This window comes from Pituophis catenifer, unplaced genomic scaffold, assembly GCF_029215685.1.
Source record: "Pituophis catenifer annectens isolate HBS135680 unplaced genomic scaffold, rPitCat1.0.hap2 SCAF_1, whole genome shotgun sequence".
Lineage (NCBI taxonomy): Eukaryota > Metazoa > Chordata > Lepidosauria > Squamata > Colubridae > Pituophis > Pituophis catenifer.
The window spans coordinates 299519970-299540633 of record NW_027256881.1 but is presented as its reverse complement, the minus strand read 5'-3'; the positions used below and the strand labels follow the sequence as shown (position 1 = coordinate 299540633).

The 20664-nt window shown below is 40.7% G+C and overlaps 1 protein-coding gene across 1 annotated transcript; it reads left to right on the top strand.

The window, feature by feature from the left end:
• The first annotated feature begins 285 nt into the window (after window positions 1-285).
• Window positions 286-19768, top strand: ISM2 (isthmin 2). The gene is made up of 6 exons (XM_070931437.1): window positions 286-423; window positions 13626-13886; window positions 16636-16963; window positions 17579-17719; window positions 18345-18422; window positions 19251-19768. Exons 1-6 carry the CDS (start codon window positions 286-288, stop codon window positions 19766-19768), a joined length of 1464 nt encoding a protein of 487 aa, XP_070787538.1.
• The last annotated feature ends 896 nt before the right edge of the window (window positions 19769-20664 follow it).

Sequence of the window (20664 nt, the reverse complement as noted above, 5' to 3'; positions counted from 1 at the left end):
AGGAGGGGGCGAAGACTTTCCCTCGCCCAATTTTGTCTCTCTCTCTCCCTCCCTTTCATCTGATACCCTTCACTCCGACCGTTTGCAAAGAGGAGCGGAAAGGCGGCGAGAGGACCCGGGCTGCCTCCTTCCCCTTTTTCGGAAAGGTTTAAAGACCGGCGAGGGGGGACTAAGCGCTCGACGCGGCCGGTTTTCCTGCTCGCCTGCCTCGCGGTGTGCGGGGTGGGGGGGGGGAAGGAGGGAAGCCTTGCAAGGAGGGGCGCTGCGCTGGAGTAGGAGGAAGAGATGTCTAAAGCCCGAGGCAGAGCTGTGCTTATTCTGAGCCTCCTGTTTCTGACAACTTCCCTTGCTGCTGTCCAAGGGCTGCCCTTGAAGAAACAGCGCAGTCCCCATCCGAAAGAAACGGACTATACCTTGGTGGAGGTGAGTGAAAGCCCATCTTGCCTTCTTCAGGCAAGCCTCAGCTGACAGGCTTCCTGGCCATTCCGCAGCTTTGCCTTACCTGAGATGCTTTCTGAAAGTTCAGAAGAACATATAACCTTAGCAAAAGGTGACTCAAAGACTCTTAGGTCCAGCTGCTGTTAACTGCTGGACCAAGTTCCCTGTAGCGTCATCTCTGCCCTGAAGGTTCTTCCTAAGGTTTATTTTCTCTACAGTTTTGTGGCCAGAGATGAAAGCAGGCTATTCTCTTTGCAGGAGCCCCTCTGTCTCCTGCTGCTTATTCCTGACTTACCAGCGTCATTCTCTCCCTTTATGACGCCTGTCCTTGTCTTGGCAGGAGATAATTGACCTGTCACAGACAGTGGGTAAATGGTGGCTCCAGGTGGGGAGGGGGGGGAGTGAGCAGCAGAAGCAGCTGCTGCTGCACCTTCCCTACAGACCCGGAAGGAGGCTGCTATATTTGCTTGCTTGCTTGCTTGCATGTGTGGAATGCATGCCCACCACTGGCCGCAGCAGGGGGTGGTCTCTGACTTGTGGGTGGATGTGCTTTTTTTTTTTTCTCTCTCTTTCATTTCTTTAGCAATTAAGTCCTCTTGTCTCCTTGCTTTGTCCTTTTCTGAGGTTGGATTTGCAACGCAACACGGGCACTGAACCATTGCTCATTCTGAAAGGGGCTTATTGTGCACAAGCGCATGCTTTACCATTTTGGAGCCATTCTTCCTTTTGAGATGTGCCAGATTATTTTAGTCAGAATTATTTGGGGAAGGGGGGAATGCGTAATTGCTGAAGATGAGAGGGGCAAAAAGAAAGATTTGAAACAGTGGTGGCATCAGCTCTGAGGGAAAAGAACTTGGAGAAAAGGGAAGGAGAACGTCCTTTTGCTGGAGAAATTTCTTTTTCTCAGAGAAAATCAAAATAGTATGTATTTATTTCCACTTCAAATTGCAAGAATTCCAACAAGCCTAATAAATCCAGAACTGTAAACCAGCCCCATTACTGCTATAATTATTATTTTTTCTGTTTCCTATTCTTTGTGCTTCCCAAAGCCAGCTCCCTCATTCTGAACAGTAGCGTGGTTTTGAACAGTTAGGGTATTTAAATTTGGCACATAAATGAGAAATTAAATGTACTGCCTCTCCATTCTCCGCCCCAGCCCCCAATAAGAACTAGAAAGGCTGTGGTTCTGTATGTTTCTGTTGTCTGGAATTATTGTGACTTCACAGTAATCAGAACTGAATGCTGCACACTCACATCTCAGTACCAAACCACCTCTGGATTTTGTTCAGCAAACCTTAAACCAATTATTGCTACTTTGTTCAGATGTTCACCTCTCTCTTGTCACAAATGCAAGAGCTTGCATTTCATTGTTTACTATTTTCCCCTTTAATATCAAGGAGATAACCCAATTGCTAATGTTGCATTCAGTAAGTGAATATTGAATATGGCAACTCACTTTAAAAAAAATATGTTGCCAGAAGGGAAGTATTATGCTTATGCTTGGCATTGATTGGGGATTTGTTTACTCTTCTTTGGGTCACCTTAATAATGACTGACCACCCATTAACACAATAATATAGATAAAAGAACTGGCTTCAGAGCTTTTAATTAGCCTAATTTTCTGCAGAAGTTCCTGTGTTCCATATAGCTTGCTGTTCTAAGCAGACTCCAATTAGTAGGGAAGGATTGGACAGAGCAGATTTTGAGATGTTCCTAAAACAGCAGCGAATGTTCAGGGTCACTTTTAAATCATCAGATAACATGTTTTGCGGTAGTGTTCTTTCTAAGAGCAGGCCCTAAGTGTCTAACTTATATTTTCTCTCTTTCCATAGAACTGCAGCTGCAGTGACCAGCTGTTTCCTAAATCTAGATTTGACTTAGGCTTCCCCCCCCCAACTTTTTTTCCTAGAATGGATACAACCAGAGAATCCCCAATAGTTTTCAATGCTGAAATGTTTCTTGCTGCCAAAAGCCAGTTAGGTGAGCACTGTTTGTTCTGCAGCTGCTGTTTGTGTTTGACACAAATCTTTTGGCTGGCTTTCTGTCCAGCAGCTGCTCCCAGGTGGCGAAGCTTGCATTCTTCAGCTGCTGGGCTGCACCAGTACAGGAAATTGGGAAAACATGCTAACCTTTGAAGTCAGCAAAGGGTTTTTTCATCTGGGATGTATTGAGGCAAATGGATTGCCATGGATGAAGTGGCTTCCTCATGTTGTCCACCTGGAAAGTCTCCTTTTACAAGGATATTGCATTCACTGTGAATGTCCCAAAAAGCAATATATTCACTGTCTTCAAGAAATGGAGAACTGTAAGATATCCCTGAACATATTGAAATCAAGAACTGAGGAAAAGGAAGGGATTTCCCCTAAACCATGAACTGGAATAAGAGATTTGTAATGCTTGTTTGTATATCAAGCCTCATTTATTTTATTCTACAGAGAAAATAAATAAAGCTTTTGTGATATTCCTGGGTTTCTCTGTAAGAGAACACCAGTATGTGAACTAAAAATGCCGTAAGCCTATATTTAAAGAAGAGCCTTGTTCGGGGACATTTGTAGACTCCATCCTTTCCATGCCTACAGTCAGACAAAAGTTTCACTTGATTAGAATTAATTATTTATTACAGATCTGCCTTTCTATTATTTTGTTGTAGATTTTATTTTATTGTGAATTTGTTTTTATAAACTTCTAACCCTAACCTTTTTGGAATAAGAACTAAGAAAAAGTTGCACCTAGATATAAATTGTGCTAGTATAAAGTATTTAGACTTGTGTGAGATAAAGGCATTTGTTATTAATTTAAAAGACAATGGTTGTAACATACAAGACCCAGTATTTAATTGGTCAAAAGCTTTTCATGAAGCCTATCTCAACCAGAAGCTAAGTCAAGATTTTGAACCACAGCTCTACATCTCTACATATTAGTCAATATTAGTCAGCTCTACATATTAGTCAACCAATAGCTGAACATCTATCTATCTATCTATCTATCTATCTATCTATCTATCTATCTATCTATCTATCTCTATATGCTGCTCATCTCATGGTGCGAAATGCTGAATATGATGGCAACAATAGTCCAATATCTTTAAAGGCATCAGGTTGTGCTTTATAATAAACTGAAAATCTTTCATAATTCAGTATAACAACAGCTTAATTTGCACCAAGTAGTAGTAACAATATGTCAATTTACTTCATATGTAGACTGAGAGTATAGAATATTTAGGTCTCCCACCTAGCAGTGAGAGCTTGCTAGGTGTTAGGAAAGAAAAAAGCCCAGCTACAAAAAAACCTTGGCTACGTAGGGAAAACCTGGCTAGAAGAAAAACATATATATATATATATATAATTTGCCTGTTGTTTGGATTGCAGTACCCTAACAAAATATCTGAAGAATGAATTCAGTTTGTTGTAAGAGGCCCAGCTTGTTTTCAATAGCATTGTGTTTGTATGTTTTAGAATGCTGAGTGCAGTGTGTGACCACAAGGAGTAAGATTGTAGCCTATTAAAAACCCAAAACTCACAGATTCATCTGTATTTTTCAGTAAGCTTTTGTGGCCCAAATGTTTGAAAATTTTAAACCAAATTTAATATTTTAATATTACAGCATATTAAATTATCTTACTAGTCCGATTTTATTGTCAGGGCATTATACTTACAGCCCTCTGATCAATCTCTTAGAACTTCGAAAACAACCCAGCATCAGTCACTAATGAAATTATGTAAACTTTGCAGTGTCTTTTCTTAACGTTGTAAAATGTGCTAAATCCAACAACTGAAATGGTATAGGGCCGTGATGGCGAACCTATAATACATGTGCTACAGGTGGCACGCGGAGCCATATCTGTGGGCACACGAGCGTTGCCCTAGCTCAGCTCCAGCATGCATGCGCTTGCCAGCCACCTGATTTTTGGGCCTTATGGGGGGGGGGGTGTTTCCATCCTTAGGTGGGCCTCCGGAAGGGAGGAAGGCTGTTTTCATTCTCTCTGGACTCCAAGAAACCCTCTGGAGACTGGGGAGGGTGAAACATGGGCTTCTGGTCCCACTGGAAGTCAGGAAATGGGCTGTTTCCAGCCTCCGGAGGGCCTCCGGAAGGGAGGAAGGCTGTTTTCATCCTCTCTGGACTCCAAGAAAGCCTCTGGAGCCTGGGGAGGGTGAAAAACGGGCCTATTGGTCCCACCGTGCCATCACGTGCCAAAAGTGACGGGAGCGCAGGGGGCAGGGCACACATGCGTATGGCACTCCCCCTGCTTTTGGCATGCAACAGCAAAAAGATTAGCCATCACTGGTATGGGGTTTCCTGCCTGAGCAGGGGGTTGAACTAGAAGACCTCCAAGGTCCCTTCCAACTCTGTTATTTTGTTAACTGTTCTGGATAGTTTTATACCAGAACTAAATGAAAAGCCCATTAAATCCACAGACAAATTGTCTTGAATTCTTCCATTATGGTTGCTAAGTATTTTTTTTTTAAGTTTAAAATGTGTGTAATTCAGCCAACATCTACAAGCCAGTTGCACCCGCTCTTGCTACTATTAACTTGAAGTATTAGTTCTCATATTTCTGAAAATAGTACCTGGATCTTTTCTTCTCTCAAAAATTCTTAAGAGAGACGTGCGTATTTGTAGTGCTTTTGTTCCTGACTGACTGAAGGTATTTTAGTCATGGATAAATAATTCTATGCAAGCATGGCTTCAGAGCAGGGGTGAAATTCAGCAGGTTCTGGAGAACCGGTAGCGGAAATTTTGAGTAGTTTGGAGAACCAGCAAATACTACCTCTGGCTGGGAATGGAGATTTTGCAGTATATTCTTCCCCCAGGAGTGGGGAGGGAATGGGAATTTTGCAGTATCCTTCCCCCAGGAGTGGGGTGGAAATGGAGATTTTTCAGTATCCTTCTCCTGCCATGCCCACCAAGCCACACCACACCTACCAAGCCACGCCCACAGAACTGGTAGTAAAAAAATTTGAATTCCACCACTGCTTCAGTGTATTTTTAGTGAAAATTCAGATATCTTAGTTAATCAAAATATATATTAATTTTAATTTGTCTTGTATGCATGCCCATTTCATTTTACATTTGGTGGTTTTTACAGTTGCAATTATTGAAACTGAAGCTATTGGCACTTTGTTTGAGAGGGAGGAAGGGAGGGAGGGAGGAAGGGAGGGAGGGAGAGAGAGAGAGAGAGAGAGAGAGAGAGAGAGAGAGAGAGAGAGAGAGAGAGAGAGAGAGAGAGATGCTTTGCTTTGCCACCCTTTAAAAGTCATCCAATATTTTTATTTAAAGTAAGGGTAGGAAATCAGTCTAGCATCATACTAGTGGTCCCAGAATTAAAAACCCTTTTTTCACTAGGGAAGCTTCCTTGTTACTAGGCTTATCAAATGTCTGGCAAAAGGCAAATACTCCTTTGGGTCCTCATGTCCTCTGTCTAACAAGTCTAGCCTTAAAATTAAATATTGTCCAGCTTTTTATCTTGGCTCTTTGAAGGGAGATTGTTTTCACATCAATCTCCCTTCACAATCACAGTAGTCATTCAAACTTTCACATATTGTGACTTGTACATTGTCTACGTTTTTATAGTCTGTCAACAGACTTGATAGCTTAGATTTACATTATTTAATTTATCTCCTGATTCCATCGATCAGCTTCTATCCAACCCCTTCAAATCTACAATTGCTATCGTCTGTAGATCACATGAGTCTCTAGTGGAATTTGAAAAGTGCATTGTTAATTTTAATGTTATTGATAGCATAAAAAAAAGATTTGTTGAAAAATATTGTGATTGAAAAAACAATGTTTCTGATGCTGGAAAGTATAATTTCATATACATGTTGTTATTTTTAGTTGCGAAGTCATGTCCGATCCATCATGACCCCATGGACAATGTTCCTCCAGGCCTTCCTGTCCTCTACCATCCTCTGGAGTCCATTTAAGCTCACGCCTACTGCTTCAGTGACTCCATCCAGCCACCTCATTCTCTGTCGTCCCCTTCTTCTTTTGCCCTCAATCTTTCCTGAGTCTGTCCTTCTCATTAGGTGGCCAAAATATTTGAATTTCATCTTCAGGATCTGGCCTTCTAAAGAGCAGTCAGGGTTGATCTCCTGTAGGACTGATTTGTTTGTTCGCCTTGCAGTCCAAGGGACTCGCAGGAGTCTTCTCCAGCACCATAGTTCAAAGGCCTCAATTCTTTGGCACTCAGCCTTTCTTATGGTCCAACTTTCACAGCCATACATTGCAACTGGGAAAACCATAGCCTTGACTATACGCACTTTTGTTGGCAGGGTGATGTCTCTGCTTTTTAGTATGTCTAGATTTGCCATAGCTTTCCTCCCCAGGATCAAGCATTTTTTAATTTCTTGGCTGCAGTCCCCATCTGTGGTGATATTGGAGCCCAGAAAAATAAAATCTGTCACTACCTCCATTTCTTCCCCATCTATTTGCCAGGAATTGAGAGGGCCAGATGCCATGATCTTGGTTTTCTTAATGTTGAGTTTCAAGCCAACTTTTGCACTCTCCTTCTCCACCCGCATCAAGAGGCTCTTTAGTTCCTCTTCACTTTCTGCCATTAGAGTGGTATCATCTGCATATCTGAGGTTATTGATATTTCTGCCAGCAATCTTAATTCCAACTTTTGATTCATCTAGCCCCGCCTTTCTCATTATGTACACTGCTTATAAGTTAAATAGGCAGGGTGACCGTATACAGCCTTTTTGGACTCCTTTCCCAATTTTGAACCAATCAGTGGTTCCGTGTCCAGTTCTCACTGTTGTTTCTTGATCCGCTTATAAGTTTCTCAAGAGACAAATAAGGTGGTCTGATACTCCCATCTCTTTAAGAACTTGCCACAATTTGTTTTGATCCACACAATCAAAGGTTTTAGCATAGTCAATGAAACAGAAGTAGATGTTTTTCTGGAACTCCCTAGCTTTCTCCATGATCCAGGGTATGTTGACAATTTGATCTTTCCTCTGCCTCTTCGAAATCCTGCCTGTACTTCTGGTAGTTCTCGATCCACATACTGCTGGAGCCTAGCTGGTAGGATTTTAAGCATAACATTACTAGCATGTGAAATGAGTGCAGTGGTGCGATAGTTTGAACATTCTTTGGCATTGCCTTTCTTTGGAATTGGAATGTAAACTGACCTTTTCCAATCCTGTGGCCACTGTTGAGTTTTCCAAATTTGCTGGCAAATTGAGTGTAGCACTTCTACTGCATCCTCTTTTAAGATTTTGAGTAGCTCAGCTGGAATACTGTTTCCTCCACTAGCTTTGTTGTTGTTCAGATTTCCTAAGGCCCATTTGACTTCACATTCTAGGACCGTGATGGTGAACCTATGACACACGTGCCAAAGGTGGCACACGTAACCATATCAGTGGTCATGTGAGCTTAGCTCTGGTGCGCATGTGTGCACCGGCCAACTGATTTTCGGGCCTTCTGGGCCCACCAGAAGTAGGGAAACAGGCTGTTTCCTGCCTCTGTAGGGCCTCGGGGGGGTGGTGGGGAAGGCCTGTTTTTCTCTCTCCCCAGCCTCCAGAGCCTTTCTAGGAGTCTGGGGAGGGCAAAAACAGCCTTCCCCACCCCCCACCCCCAGTGGCCCTCCGGAGGCCGGAAACTGTCCGTTTGCCAACTTCTGGTTGTTTTCTTCTATTTCTTTGCACTGTTCATTTAAGAACGCATTTTTATCTCTTGTAGCTATTCTCTGGAATTCTGCATTCAACTGGGTCTACCTTTCTCTTTCTCCCTTGCCTTTCGCTTCCCTTCTTTCCTCAGCTATTTGCAAAGCTTCCTCAGACGACCATTTTGCTTTCTTGCCTTTCTTTTTCTTTGGGATGGTTTTAGTTGCTACCTCTTGTACAATGTTGCGAACCTCCGTCCATAGTTCTTCAGGCACTCTGTCTATTAGATCTAATTCCTTAAATCTATTTGTCACCTCTACTGTATATTCATCAGGGATATGATTTAGTTCATACCTGAGTGGCCTAGTGCTTTTCCCTACTTTCTTCAATTTAAGTCTAAATTTTGCAACGAGAAGCTCATGATCTGAACCACAGTCAGCTCCTGGTCTTGTTTTTACTGACTGTATAGAGCTTCTCCATCTTTGACTGCAGAACACATAGTCAATCTGATTTCTGTGTTGACCGTCTGGTGATGTCCATGTGTAGACTTGTCTCTTGGGTTGTTGGAAAAGAGTGTTTGCTATGACCATCGTATTATCTTGACAGAATTCTATCGGCCTGTGTCCTGCTTCATTTTGTACTCCAAGGCCAAACTTGCCTGTTATTCCGGTTATCTTTTGGCTTCCTACTTTAGCATTCCAATCCCCCATAATGATAAGGACATGATTTTTTGGTGTTAATTCTATAAGGTGCTGTAAGGCTTCATAGAACCGGTCAATTTCATCCTCTTCAGCACCAGTGGTTGGGGCATAGACTTGGATTACTGTAATATTGAATGGTTTGCCTTGGATTCAAACTGAGATCATTCTATCATTTTGGGGATTGTATCCCAGTATTGTTTTTCCTACTTTTTTTATTGATTATGAAGGCTACTCCATTTCTTCTGAGGGATTCTTGCCCGCATTAGTATACCTGATGGTCTCTGAATTAAATTCACCCATTCCTGTCTATTTTTGTTCTCTGATTCCTAAGATGTCGATGTTCAGTCTTGTCATCTCTTGTTTGACCACGTCCAGCTTGCCTTGATTCATGGATCTTACATTCCAGGTTCCTATGGATAAAAAATCTTTACAGCATTGGACTTTCCTTTCACCACCAGATGCATCCACAGCTGAGCGTCCTTTCGCCTTTGGCCCAGTCGCTTCACTCTTTCTGGCGCTACTAGTACTAGCCCTTCCCCAGTAGCATATTGGACACCTTCCGACCTGAGGGGCTCATCTTCCGGCGTCATATCTTTTTTCTTTTGGTACTGTCCATGGGGTTTTCATGGCAAAGATACTGGAATGGGTTGCCATTTCCTTCTCCAGTGGATCATGTTTTGTCAGAACTCTCTGCTATGACCTGTCCCTCTTGGGTATCCTTGCACAGCATAGTTCATAGCTTCATTGAGTTACGCAAGCCTCTTAACCACGACAAAGCAGTAATCCATGAAGGGGTCATATACATGTAGGTCAAAATAATTTTTTTTTTGCAGTTTCTCGTTGTGATTTTTGTCAAGGACGTCACAGTTAGTATATCTTCATTTTCCCCCACTTGTCCTCCTTTCTAATTATTCATGTCCTTCTCTGCTTGTTCACATATCTGATAACTTGTTACAAACTTTAAGATGTCTTATATAGAGACCAGAGGGGGTTATTATTCCATTAATTAGGTCAGTGTCGTTCTTCAAGCAAGTCAAAATCTGTCTGAGCTGCTTGTGGACTTTGCAAGTTTTGTTTCCCACTGATATATTAAGCTTCCTCTTCTGCCATCCTATTGATTTAGTGGATATAGCTGCAGGTTGAAGGTCTCCCTCCAAAACCTGCCTGTCTGTCTCTGAATATAGATAAACAAGCCACATTTCAGTCTGTTTCCTTCTTTCCAAAGAAAGGTCAAAGAGCAAAATACAGCCAGGAAGGAAGCAGGTGGTAAAAGCAGCTTTCCTGGTCAAAACAATTAAAAGTAGCATTGAAGCCTTTTGATGGTTAGCCAGAAAGCCTGTTCTCAGTGGTTGGTCACAGCAGTTTTAATCCAGTTAAAGGTGAGAAAGGAACAGTGCCAACTTTGTGGAGACTCACTGTGTTTCTGATCTGGGGCCAGAGGGAGCTATTATATATAAGGTTACTGTGGTTTCAACTTTGTATATAATCTCTTGTGTGACTATTCACAATGATCTCTATTATCAAGGTTTTTCAAGTTGTGTGCTGTGGAATATGAAGGTTCTGTGAATAACTCCCCACGCTAGGTTTGCTCAAACACAGCCAATTTCTTTTCAATGGAGATTAGCCTCTTGATCAGAGTTCCAGGTTCCTCATCTCTCTCCTTCCTTCCTCCCTCCCTTCTGAAAAAAAAGGCTGTACTCTGTAGTTGGGTAACAAGATTTAAAAATGGACAAGGCCATGATTTTTGTACTAGAGTAAAAGAAGGCAGAGTCTCACCTTATCTGGAGGGTACCTCTGCTCACTGGTGATTAGTCAAAAATCGTTCAGACAGAACTTAAGTTGTGTTTTTATAGCTTTTTAATTTACTCCCAATCCCTCAGGAATGAATTAATTTATATATGTAGGTTTATATTAAAATGTCCACATTAAGGTCTCACTTTGCAATAGCCTGTCTATTATAATATTCTGTTGTGTTTTGAACAAGTTCGCTAACTAATTTAAGCATGGTAAAGTCTCCCAATTGTGCAATTTCTAGAGGAAGTAATTTTGGCATTTGTAGTTCAGATCATAGCAAATCCAGGGGCTATAGGCTAAAGCAAAAGTCAACACAAACATATCAGAAGATAGCAATAGCTTTTGAAAGCATTTCCACCCTGTTGCCAAGTAAACTGCATGGAGATGTCCATGTAGTCATCAGGATTTGAATTTGGCTCAAGGAAAGCCTTTATCTATTTTGGGTAAACCAGCATCCTGTTGTTGAATAGAGCTTTCCTCTTGAAAACTCAGGTTTGCATTTGATCATCCTTCTGGGTAAATCCTGAATTAGGCTAACCAGATTTCAGTAAAGTCCATATATAGTTCAAGCTAATATACCAATTACACCCATTTCTAGGAATGCTGGATCAGACTAAGTTCAACACATGGTTTATGTGCATTTTATTTGGACTTTCTTGTACCTCCATGATAGAATGGGAAGAAGACAATCTTTATTAAGAACTTTCATTCTATGAGGAATTTTTATTCAGATGCTTTCAGTCAAGTATCAAGCTCTCATTTTGGTTTTTCTTTATAAACATTTTAATGTAAATTGTGAAATGGATTCATTGTGTTTTATGATAACCGAGGGCCACATTCATTCTTTCTTGCATTCAAGTTAACATACTATCAATAACTGAGGTCTCTTAGGAAAATGAAATAAAAATGAGAAGATATTAGAAATAATTTATTTCCACAATTAAAGACACCAGCAAAAAAGATAGATTTCCTAAATCAGAAGGGAAAGAACTGGAACAATGCAAAGAAGTCTCAGCTGAGCTTTTGAGAAGAGCCCAAGAGCTGAAGTGGAATGGAGTAAAGATATACACGGGTTAAGATGAGATAATTGCTTTTCTTTTCCTGATTTTGAAGGGAAAGTTGAGGTCTTACTTTGGACATTTTAAACCTATTTAAGTTAATTTAGTACTTATACAAAACTTTTCATGTATTTCCTGTCCCTGTAATTAAAGTCAGAGGAGAGGGACCACAAAAAAGAAACTTGGGGTCTGCAGGGTACCCATCCCTGAATTAAGGGAAGGGGCTTTTTTTGTTGGTACTTCCTAATAAATAATCTATTTTCTAGAGAGCTTTGCACCAGATGAGGCACAGATCTTGATCATTGTTGCTTGTCAGGGAGAGAGATGATAAGAGTCCAACCATCCAAATAAACAGAACCAAACAGTTGGAACCTCTTCTTTGATTTTGGTATCTAAGATTTAGTGTACCCTGTCTGAAGAACCTGGTCTCAGGGCTGATAGAAATAAAAGTATTATTATTATTATTAGGTCTCCCGATTTCACTAAACTTAAAAGGAACTGGGTGGAACATTGATTTTGCTGGAGCAATGGACCTGAAAGAAATAACAGTTTGTCTCTTCTTCATTTGCTGTTTTAATAGTCAATATCTGTGCTTTTCTCCTGTTTTTTGTTAGTCTTATCTGGTAATGAGACACCAAAAATCCCATTGTCCAGCCTTGAAGCTCTACTTAAGCCTTGATTAGAAGAGTATGAACATCTCTGCCAAATTGAGCAATCATACTTCCTTTAGTCTTATAGCTAAAGCTTTCTTTGGGGATCAGAAATATTACCACAAGCCCTTTTGCCAGGGCTGGTCCCACTCCTTAATAAAAACAGCAGAGACCAGCAATCTTCCTGCTGTTTTCTCTCATTTTCACTGTGGGAGAGGAAGACAGGCTCCAGAGCTTTGATGTGCAACCCTTGTAAATCCATCGATGATGCCTTATATGTGCGCTCATGTGAGTCCCAACCAGCTCCAGCTCCTTTGAAGTGCTCCAGTGATCAAGATGAAAGTAGTGAGGGGGAAGAGTCTTTCAAAAGCCATCAAGCCCTAATTGCAGGTAATAGAGCCTCTTGGTATCCCATATGAAGGAAGGGGGAGCATCCCCGGTTTCTCTAATCCTGCAGCTAAATTCTGGGCTCCTGCAGTGAAAGGAAGTAGCATACAGAGAACAAGACTTGGGGAACTCAAGCTGAATGTTGGGAAATAGCTCCTTGCAGTGAGTCATGGTGGGCCTGCAGAAGTAATCTTTCAAAGAAAAGTTGGGACAGACTTCCAAATTGTGGCAATGATGTTTCAGGAGTTGTAGTCCAACACATGTGGAAGACTCCAGAATTTGGAAGACTGGTTCCAAAATATCATTGGTAAAAATCACTACAGTATGTGTTAGGTTGTAAATCATTCCCAGACTACATTCTTAGGAGTGTTTATATTAATTAATTTTCCAACCCATAGCCAACACCCAATTTTTTTCATTTGTAATAGAACTGGGAAAAAAATATTCCAGTGAGTTGGATTCCATCTTGTATAATGCTGCAGAATATAAAGTATACAAAGCAGTGCATCAACTGTTTGTGTATCAGGAGCTCAGAATTAACTTATTTTCATTGCCCTGATTTCTTTGCCATTCTGAAACTTTTATACATTTTGTGTTATTTTAATGAGGGACCACTGGCAACCAGGAAACTGACAGTTAGTTGGGATGTGATTGCTATTTATGATTACAATACTTTTATTTTTTTACAGCAAGTAACTAGTGAGTCAATTTGCTTGCACAGACTTTCTGCAAAGAACATGCTCCTTATTTCATCATGGTCTGAATGTGTAATAGGTGACATTATAGGACAAGGTTTTTCCAACAGTAAAGCTTAGAGAATATAGTTCCTCCTGAGTGACCATCATTGGAGCCTGCTCTATCTTGTCTTATATGCAAGTTTGCAAGGAAAGGGTTTGAGCATCATAGGAGTTGTAGTATAACATGTCTGCTGGGATACGTGGATGCTGGATCTTCATCAGGCAATAAGACTATAACTAACTTTCATTTCAGATTGCCACATCACCTGATGTCCCTTCATTCAAAGAAGAAATGCCACAGGCACATAGGATGCAGAACTTGAAGCTGAATGGACAGGTGATGCCAGATCAACACAAACATCATTGGCCATTACAACAGGCTTCAAGGAACCAGCTGGCATCGCTCCAACCTGCGGAAATACTCCCAGAAGAGAAAACACCTTTTGTGCTGGACTTACAAAGCCTGACAGGCTTAGCCAATGTGGATCTGAATGCCCAGAATCCAAACATTCAGGTGGGCCCATGACTTGCTTAAGCTGTTTTTGCTAGTCTAGTCACAGACAAATCAAAAGTGGAAGAATCCTTTGCATCTCTCTCTCTCTCTTCCCCTCTCTGTCCCTCTTTTCCACAGACTTGATTTTTTTTTCTCCCCATTAACTCTACTGAGGTGAAGGAGCATGAGAACTGTTAACTGCCCTAAAATAATCCAGTGGTTTTCATGGGGGATAGCAAAGTTGTTTCTAATATACCCAAAAAAAAAGAATGACTGGAAAATATATAATTTCATTTATTGACTTTTTTTACAGATCAAATTTTTACTATGGTCTTTAAGAAACTTGAGGATATTTCAATAAAGAAATAATAACAATAGCACTTAGACCTATATACCAGTTCACAATGCTTTACAGCCCTCTAAGTGATTTACACTCAGCATATTATCCCCAACAATCTGGGTCCTCATTTTATCAACCTCGGAAGGATGGAAGGCTGAGTCAACCTTAAGCCAGTGTGACTCACGCTGCCGAACTGCTGGCAGTTGGCAGAAAGCAGAATTAGCCTGCAATACGGCATTCTAACCACTGTGCCATGAAAGTAATGTTAAAATTAAATTGAAAACTATGAGATTGATATTAATTGCATGAATGTTGGAGCCATACATAGAATAGTGTAGTATTACATAGGGCCAGTCACTCTCACATTAGGCTAGGGCAGAGGTCAGCAACCCGCGGCTCTGGAGCCACATGTGGCTCTTTCATCCCTCTGCTGTGGCTCCCTGTTTCTGGTCAGCTCCACAATTGATAGGGCTTTCGATTAGGGCAGGTAGAGGAAAAAGGACACCACGCTAGGAGGAGACTGTATTGTGGGGGAACTGGACTACCGGTCGGCTCCAGAATTGAATGGGGGGGCTTCCGGTTAGGAACTTTGTGGCTCTTTGAGTGTTTAAGATTGCTGACCCCTGGACTAGGGTGACAAACCGGTTGACTGGTCAATTGTTGCTGCTATCAATGCATCAACACTTGGTTGATCCAAAAAGTGGAAGCAGATCTTGTAGTTGTGGAAAAAATGCTAGAAAAAGAAGATTCCTTCTAAGCCCTATGAAGAATTCATGGGCAGACCACTTCCAAAAAATGTTGCCAAGAAAACCATGACTTGTCCATGTAGCTGCTAGGTGTCAAGACTGACTAAAAGGCACAAATTATTTTATTTTCTGTGTAACATATAGAGGTTGAATATTGTACCAGTTATAGAATATAAGAAGTATCATGATCCCATTTTTAATTAAAGAACTTCCTGTGTCTGGCTCTTTTTTACTACCCTATGGGTCTGAAAGTCTACTCTAAAATCATTCATTACCTGGCATTGCACATAAGAGCATTATAACTTTGAAATTGTTGTTTAGTTGTGTCTGAGTCTTCACAACCCCATGGACTACAGCACACCAGGCTCCCTATCCTCCACTGTCTTCCAGAGTTTGTCCAAATTCATGTTCATTTTGTGGAGTAGGCAAAACTTACTGATGAAATATGTTTAGTTTTTCTAACTCATTCTAAAATGGTGATAGATACATTTATCATTATTAAATACTGATGGCTGAGAACAGGTTTAAGTATTGGGGCTCTGCAAGGTTCTTGAAAGGAAGGCCTCAATGCATGGGAAAATATTCAAAGCAACCTCTGTCAAATACTTAAAGCAATGATTTTTCTTTCTTTTAAGAGTTCAAGACAAAATGCTTTATATACAGTCCTGCGTATTCCAAAGGAACTCTTTCAAATAATTTTATTTGTTACTTACATTATTTAATGTCTTTTGAAGAACTGTGCTAGATCACATCTAAAGCTTATGTAGCTTATCATGTTATTTTCACAGTAGTTAGCCACATGCCTATCTTTATGCTGCCTGTCTATAATACTGAGGATAATTCATAGTTATTGTGATCTGTAACTGTGGATAGCCTTATTTCCCATGAATATGGTTGGCCCTCCTTTTAAAGCTGCAGTGATTATGCCTATCATTACCTTCATAATAAGATACCTTTGTTAACGATGCAATTTGCAGGTATCTGTCCTCTCTAAATTTTTCACCGTGGAACTTTATTGAATGATTCAGAAGCTATGAAAGAAAGAGAGAAAGAAACTTTAGCACATTCACACAATCCATAATTTATATCCCTCAAATAAAGGTAAAGGAAAAGGTTTTCCCTGTCCAGTTGTGTCTGACTCTAAGGGGTGGTACTCATCTCCATTTTTTAGCCGAGGGAGCCAGCGTTGTCCAAAGACATTTCCCTAGTCATGTGGCCAGCATGACTATATGCCGAGATGCACTGAAGTGGTACCTATTTATCTATTCACATTTGCATGCTTTCAAACTGCTAGATGGGCAGTAGCTGGGGCAGGGACAGAAGCTCACTCTGTCTTGTGGTGCTTGGGTCTCAGACCTGGGCTATTAGCTTTCCAGCTGACAAGCTCAGCTTCTTTAACCACTGAACCATTGCACTCCCCCCCATCCCTCAAATAGATACGATTAAATAGAAATGGAAAATAGACAAATAGAGTTTGAAAATTAATTCAGTTAGAAAGAGAATAAGTGAGTGTGAAGAATAGTTGGAGAAAGCAGAGAGAAAGAACTACAAGGACAATTTTTTTTTCGGACAAGAAAGGTAAGATGTGAAAGACTATAGTTAGTTGAAGGTAAAATGTGCTGCTTATCTTTTGATTTAGTGCTGATGCTTCCAAAACAGTCTGATTCAATGCCTTGCCTTCCAGGTGACCATTGAGGTGGTGAATGATCCTCAAGCAGAGATGGAGATGGACTTGCTGAAGGAGACTAGCAATGACTGGTCCCTGTCTTCCTCTGACTGGTTATCTCATAAGGACCTCTTTTGGCCTCTTTTCTGGGAATACACAGATCCCATAGAGGATGGTGATGACAATTTGAACACAAAGAGCAGGGATGAAGAAGAGGAGGAGGAAGAGGAAGATTATACATCGGAGTATGATGAAGAAGAAATAGTACTGAGTGGAGTGGGGGGAAATTGGCATCAGAGGTGGCCTAATCGAAAGAATTGGATCTTAAAAGAGAAATACAACTATGGTGAGTCTATCTTTTCTGCTCTTAATAAATCTGATCTGATCTCTTTCCATTAAGGGACAAAGAACAATAGCTGGTGAACAGTTCATTTTATATGATCTCACTGTGTATAGAATGAGCTTGTTAAAACTGAGCATTTTTCATTCATTACTGGCATAAAATTTACACTCCCTTTATATTGTATACTATGAACAGCTTTTCCCAATCAGATATTTATATGTTTTGATTGCTACTGCCAGAATTCCAATCAGCATAGTCAATAACTGGAATTCTAGAAATTGCAGTCCAAGCACATCTAAAAGGCATAGTTTGTATTGGACTGCAAGTTGAGAATTCTGAGGCAGAGTTTGATCAATGGATGGGACTTCTGGGAGCTGAACTCTCCCTTTTGTTCCTCATAAAAAAATATCTAGTAAAGTGTAGCATCATTTGCAAATGAGAGCATGATCTCACAATTAAGAACCCTGGGGGAAAACTAAAACTTCATGACAGAAGTATACCTCACACTGGGTTCTTCTGTGTATCTTGTAGAAGGATTCTAACTTTGTTCTTCACCAGACTTTGTTGATCTTCATGAATTTTGTTTTATTTTCTTGTTGTTGCTGCTGCTGGCTCCAGATTATGAAGATGAAGAGGACTGGAGTCCTTGGTCTTCCTGCAGTGTAACCTGTAGCAATGGCCATCAGAAGAGAACCCGGTCTTGTGGTTATGCATGCACAGCCACAGAATCAAGAACTTGTGAGCTGCAGTACTGTCCCGGTATGTTCTAATTTTCTGGGCTGCAATATTTCCATAGGCTCTACTTTAACATTTCAGAGTTACTCATTCATCCATATCAGTCTATGGGCATGCTCTATTCCTATCTTATCTGGACCATGTGGAAATTCTTTGAGTTTTTAGAAATGGTCTTTTCAGACATCCTATGAGAACTAATGTGGAATCTGAGAATGAGGAAAATGCTTTTGGCTGTGATCCCTCTCCCATTCTTTGCCCTTGAATGTTGAGAAGCACTTCTTCCTCCGTTTCCTTGATATAATAAAATGAAGAAATTTCTGGAACTGGGTTGTCTCTTGCAATGAAGCAAGATTTGATGACAGTCTTGAAACATCAATAGATCCATTATTAATTGCAACCATTTCCACTATACCTTTACTCAACTGTTTGATACACCAGCTATATTGAGGCCATCAGCTAAAAGTCTACTGTGAAGTTCAAAAGAAAGCTTTTAGCCCTTCCATATGTGGGAGCAGATTGTGGTCCTGGAAATGATAAGAAAATTGGTGCAGGAGCATATTCAGTTTCTACTCCTGTAGATCTTTTACATAAAACAGGTTGTATCTCACAGTGTACACTCTGACTTGTTTGCTTCTGTGTTTTTCTCAAGGAGAAGTTGGGGAATTGGCTTCTACCACTGAAGAGACACCATCTGAAGCTGAAAATGCCACGGAGATTCTAAATGCAGGCCAGTAAAGTCCTTGCCCTTAAGACAATAATATTAGGATTGTTATTAGGGAGCAATAAGAAACTGCATTGTAATGGGGATCTGTCTCATTCATACTTCTGAGAACTATATGTGAACAAAAGTATTGGTAGCCTTTGACATTCAAATTTTGCTATCCCAATTTTATGCTGGAACCAAATAGGCATTAAGGTATACAAAGTTTTGTGGAGATTTTTATTAATATTGCAAATGGATGCAGAAATGGCAAGAAATACAATTAAGAGTGGAAAATAAGAAAATGAAGGTAATTGAAGTTAATGGATCCCTCCAGTCTTAATTGCTACACCAAATAATTACTTCACACCCTATCAGTGTGGCTATGTGTATCTGCCTATTGCTGCTATTTTCTGTAGACACAGAAAAATATATATAATTTAGTAAGTAAAGATTTCAAAATAGGCTCAAGAATCTCTGTTTTACTTCCTGCTACCCACTTCTGCATTCAAGAAGCTTTGCTATTTGTCCTCCAAATTTTTTGTAAATGTTTCTTACGTTCATGCTGTAGTTTTAATAAACACTTGGTCCAACATGCTTAAAATCACCCTTCCCCAATGTAGCATCTTTTGATATTTGTTAGGTTACAAAATCCATAATTTCTAAGTAGTATAAACTCCCTCACAGGAGGCAACATATTTATCAACTTCTTTGGAGGTCATTATGATGGGAAAGGCTAAACTGAACCATGGAAGTTGTAGTAAAAAGTATTTGCTTTCTTAGAATTAGGACACAGTTCATAAGATATAATCTCCTAATGACTTACGTTGATTTGATTCTTCCTTCCTTTCCCAGATGTGGATAGTTGTGAGAAATGGCTTAATTGCAAGAGCGATTTCCTCAACAAATACCTAAGCAAAGTGCTTTCAGACCTACCCAACTGTCCCTGCTCTTACCCTTTAGAAGCTGTTTATAATGCTGTAAACTTGCAAGATGAGCAGAAGGGCAAGAACTTCCGATGGCAGGATGCCAGTGGGCCAAAGGAGCGATTGGACATCTACAAACCCACAGCCCGTTTCTGCTTGCGTTCCATGCTGTCCCTGGACAGCACCACTCTAGGTGCCCAACATTGTTGCTATGATGAGAACACCAAGCTCATTACCCGAGGCAAGGGAGCAGGAGCGCCCAACCTCATAAGCACAGAGTTCTCTCCTGAGTTACACTACAAGGTGGACATGCTGCCTTGGATCCTCTGCAAAGGGGACTGGAGTCGATACCATGCTGTGCGGCCTCCCAATAATGGGCAGCAGTGTGCTGTCAACCCTCTAGAGGATGAATACCTTTCTCAACTGCAGGAGGCCAGAGAATATTAATATAGCAACCAAAAGGAGGCTGAGGAGGCCAGGACACCTTTCTGTCTCCCCGGCTCAACAACATAACATGTATTGTTTCTTCAACCTCGCCCCAATATTTATGTCAAAGGTCTCTGCAACTTCAGAATTATATGTTATTTTTTTATCACCTTAGTAACAAGGTAAGTTTATATGGCAGCTTAAGCAATCTCCTCAGAGGTTCCAGCCCTGACTTCTCTATAACAACCTCTGCTTTCTTTTCTGTCTTTTCTCAACACTCAGAAGTTATCCCAAGTTGATTGACTTTCAGGGGTGTTTTAGAAGCCTAGCAATTTGTCTGGAGGGATTTGGGACAAGGGAAGAGCCCAAGGTTTTAAGAGGATATCTTGATTCATTTGCTATTATGTTTGCCATGTCTTACAGTGCAGGTTGTGAGTTCCTTTTGCATAAATCTGATGGGTACTCATGGTGAATGAAAGTCCAGAAATAGATTAATATCCCTGAATTATGAATTTAGGTAAAAGGAAACTAGTCAGAGTCTTTGTAGAGAGAAGAGTCTGAATGTACTCTTATGTAATTTTGGCACAGTCCTAGGAAAGAAAACAGAATACACCATCTTTGTATGTTACATTCCATACATTTAAGGGAAAACTGGAAGATGGGGTGGAGATGTTAGAAGGTTAGGAATGCAAGTTCCAGGACGGATATGAAACATGCTAAGTGGAGATGAGGCTAACCTGCATCCAAGGTTGATGGAACAAACCGAATCCAGTTTCTATAGAGCTGAATAGATAACATTTTGGATTGTGTAATCCTCACCCTCCCCAACCCTCCTCCAAATTATGCTACAGGTATATATGAAAGAATCCAGCTGCCTTGAGAAAGTACATATAACATTAGTCCAGCTTTCCCTACCA

Excerpts from the sequence above, each read along its gene's own strand:
- ISM2 (XM_070931437.1), top strand. The coding sequence starts at position 286 with ATGTCTAAAGCCCGAGGCAGAGCTGTGCTTATTCTGAGCCTCCTGTTT. Across the intron at positions 424-13,625 it reads CGGACTATACCTTGGTGGAG|ATTGCCACATCACCTGATGT; the intron begins GTGAGTGAAAGC and ends CTTTCATTTCAG. Across the intron at positions 16,964-17,578 it reads AAAAGAGAAATACAACTATG|ATTATGAAGATGAAGAGGAC; the intron begins GTGAGTCTATCT and ends TGCTGGCTCCAG.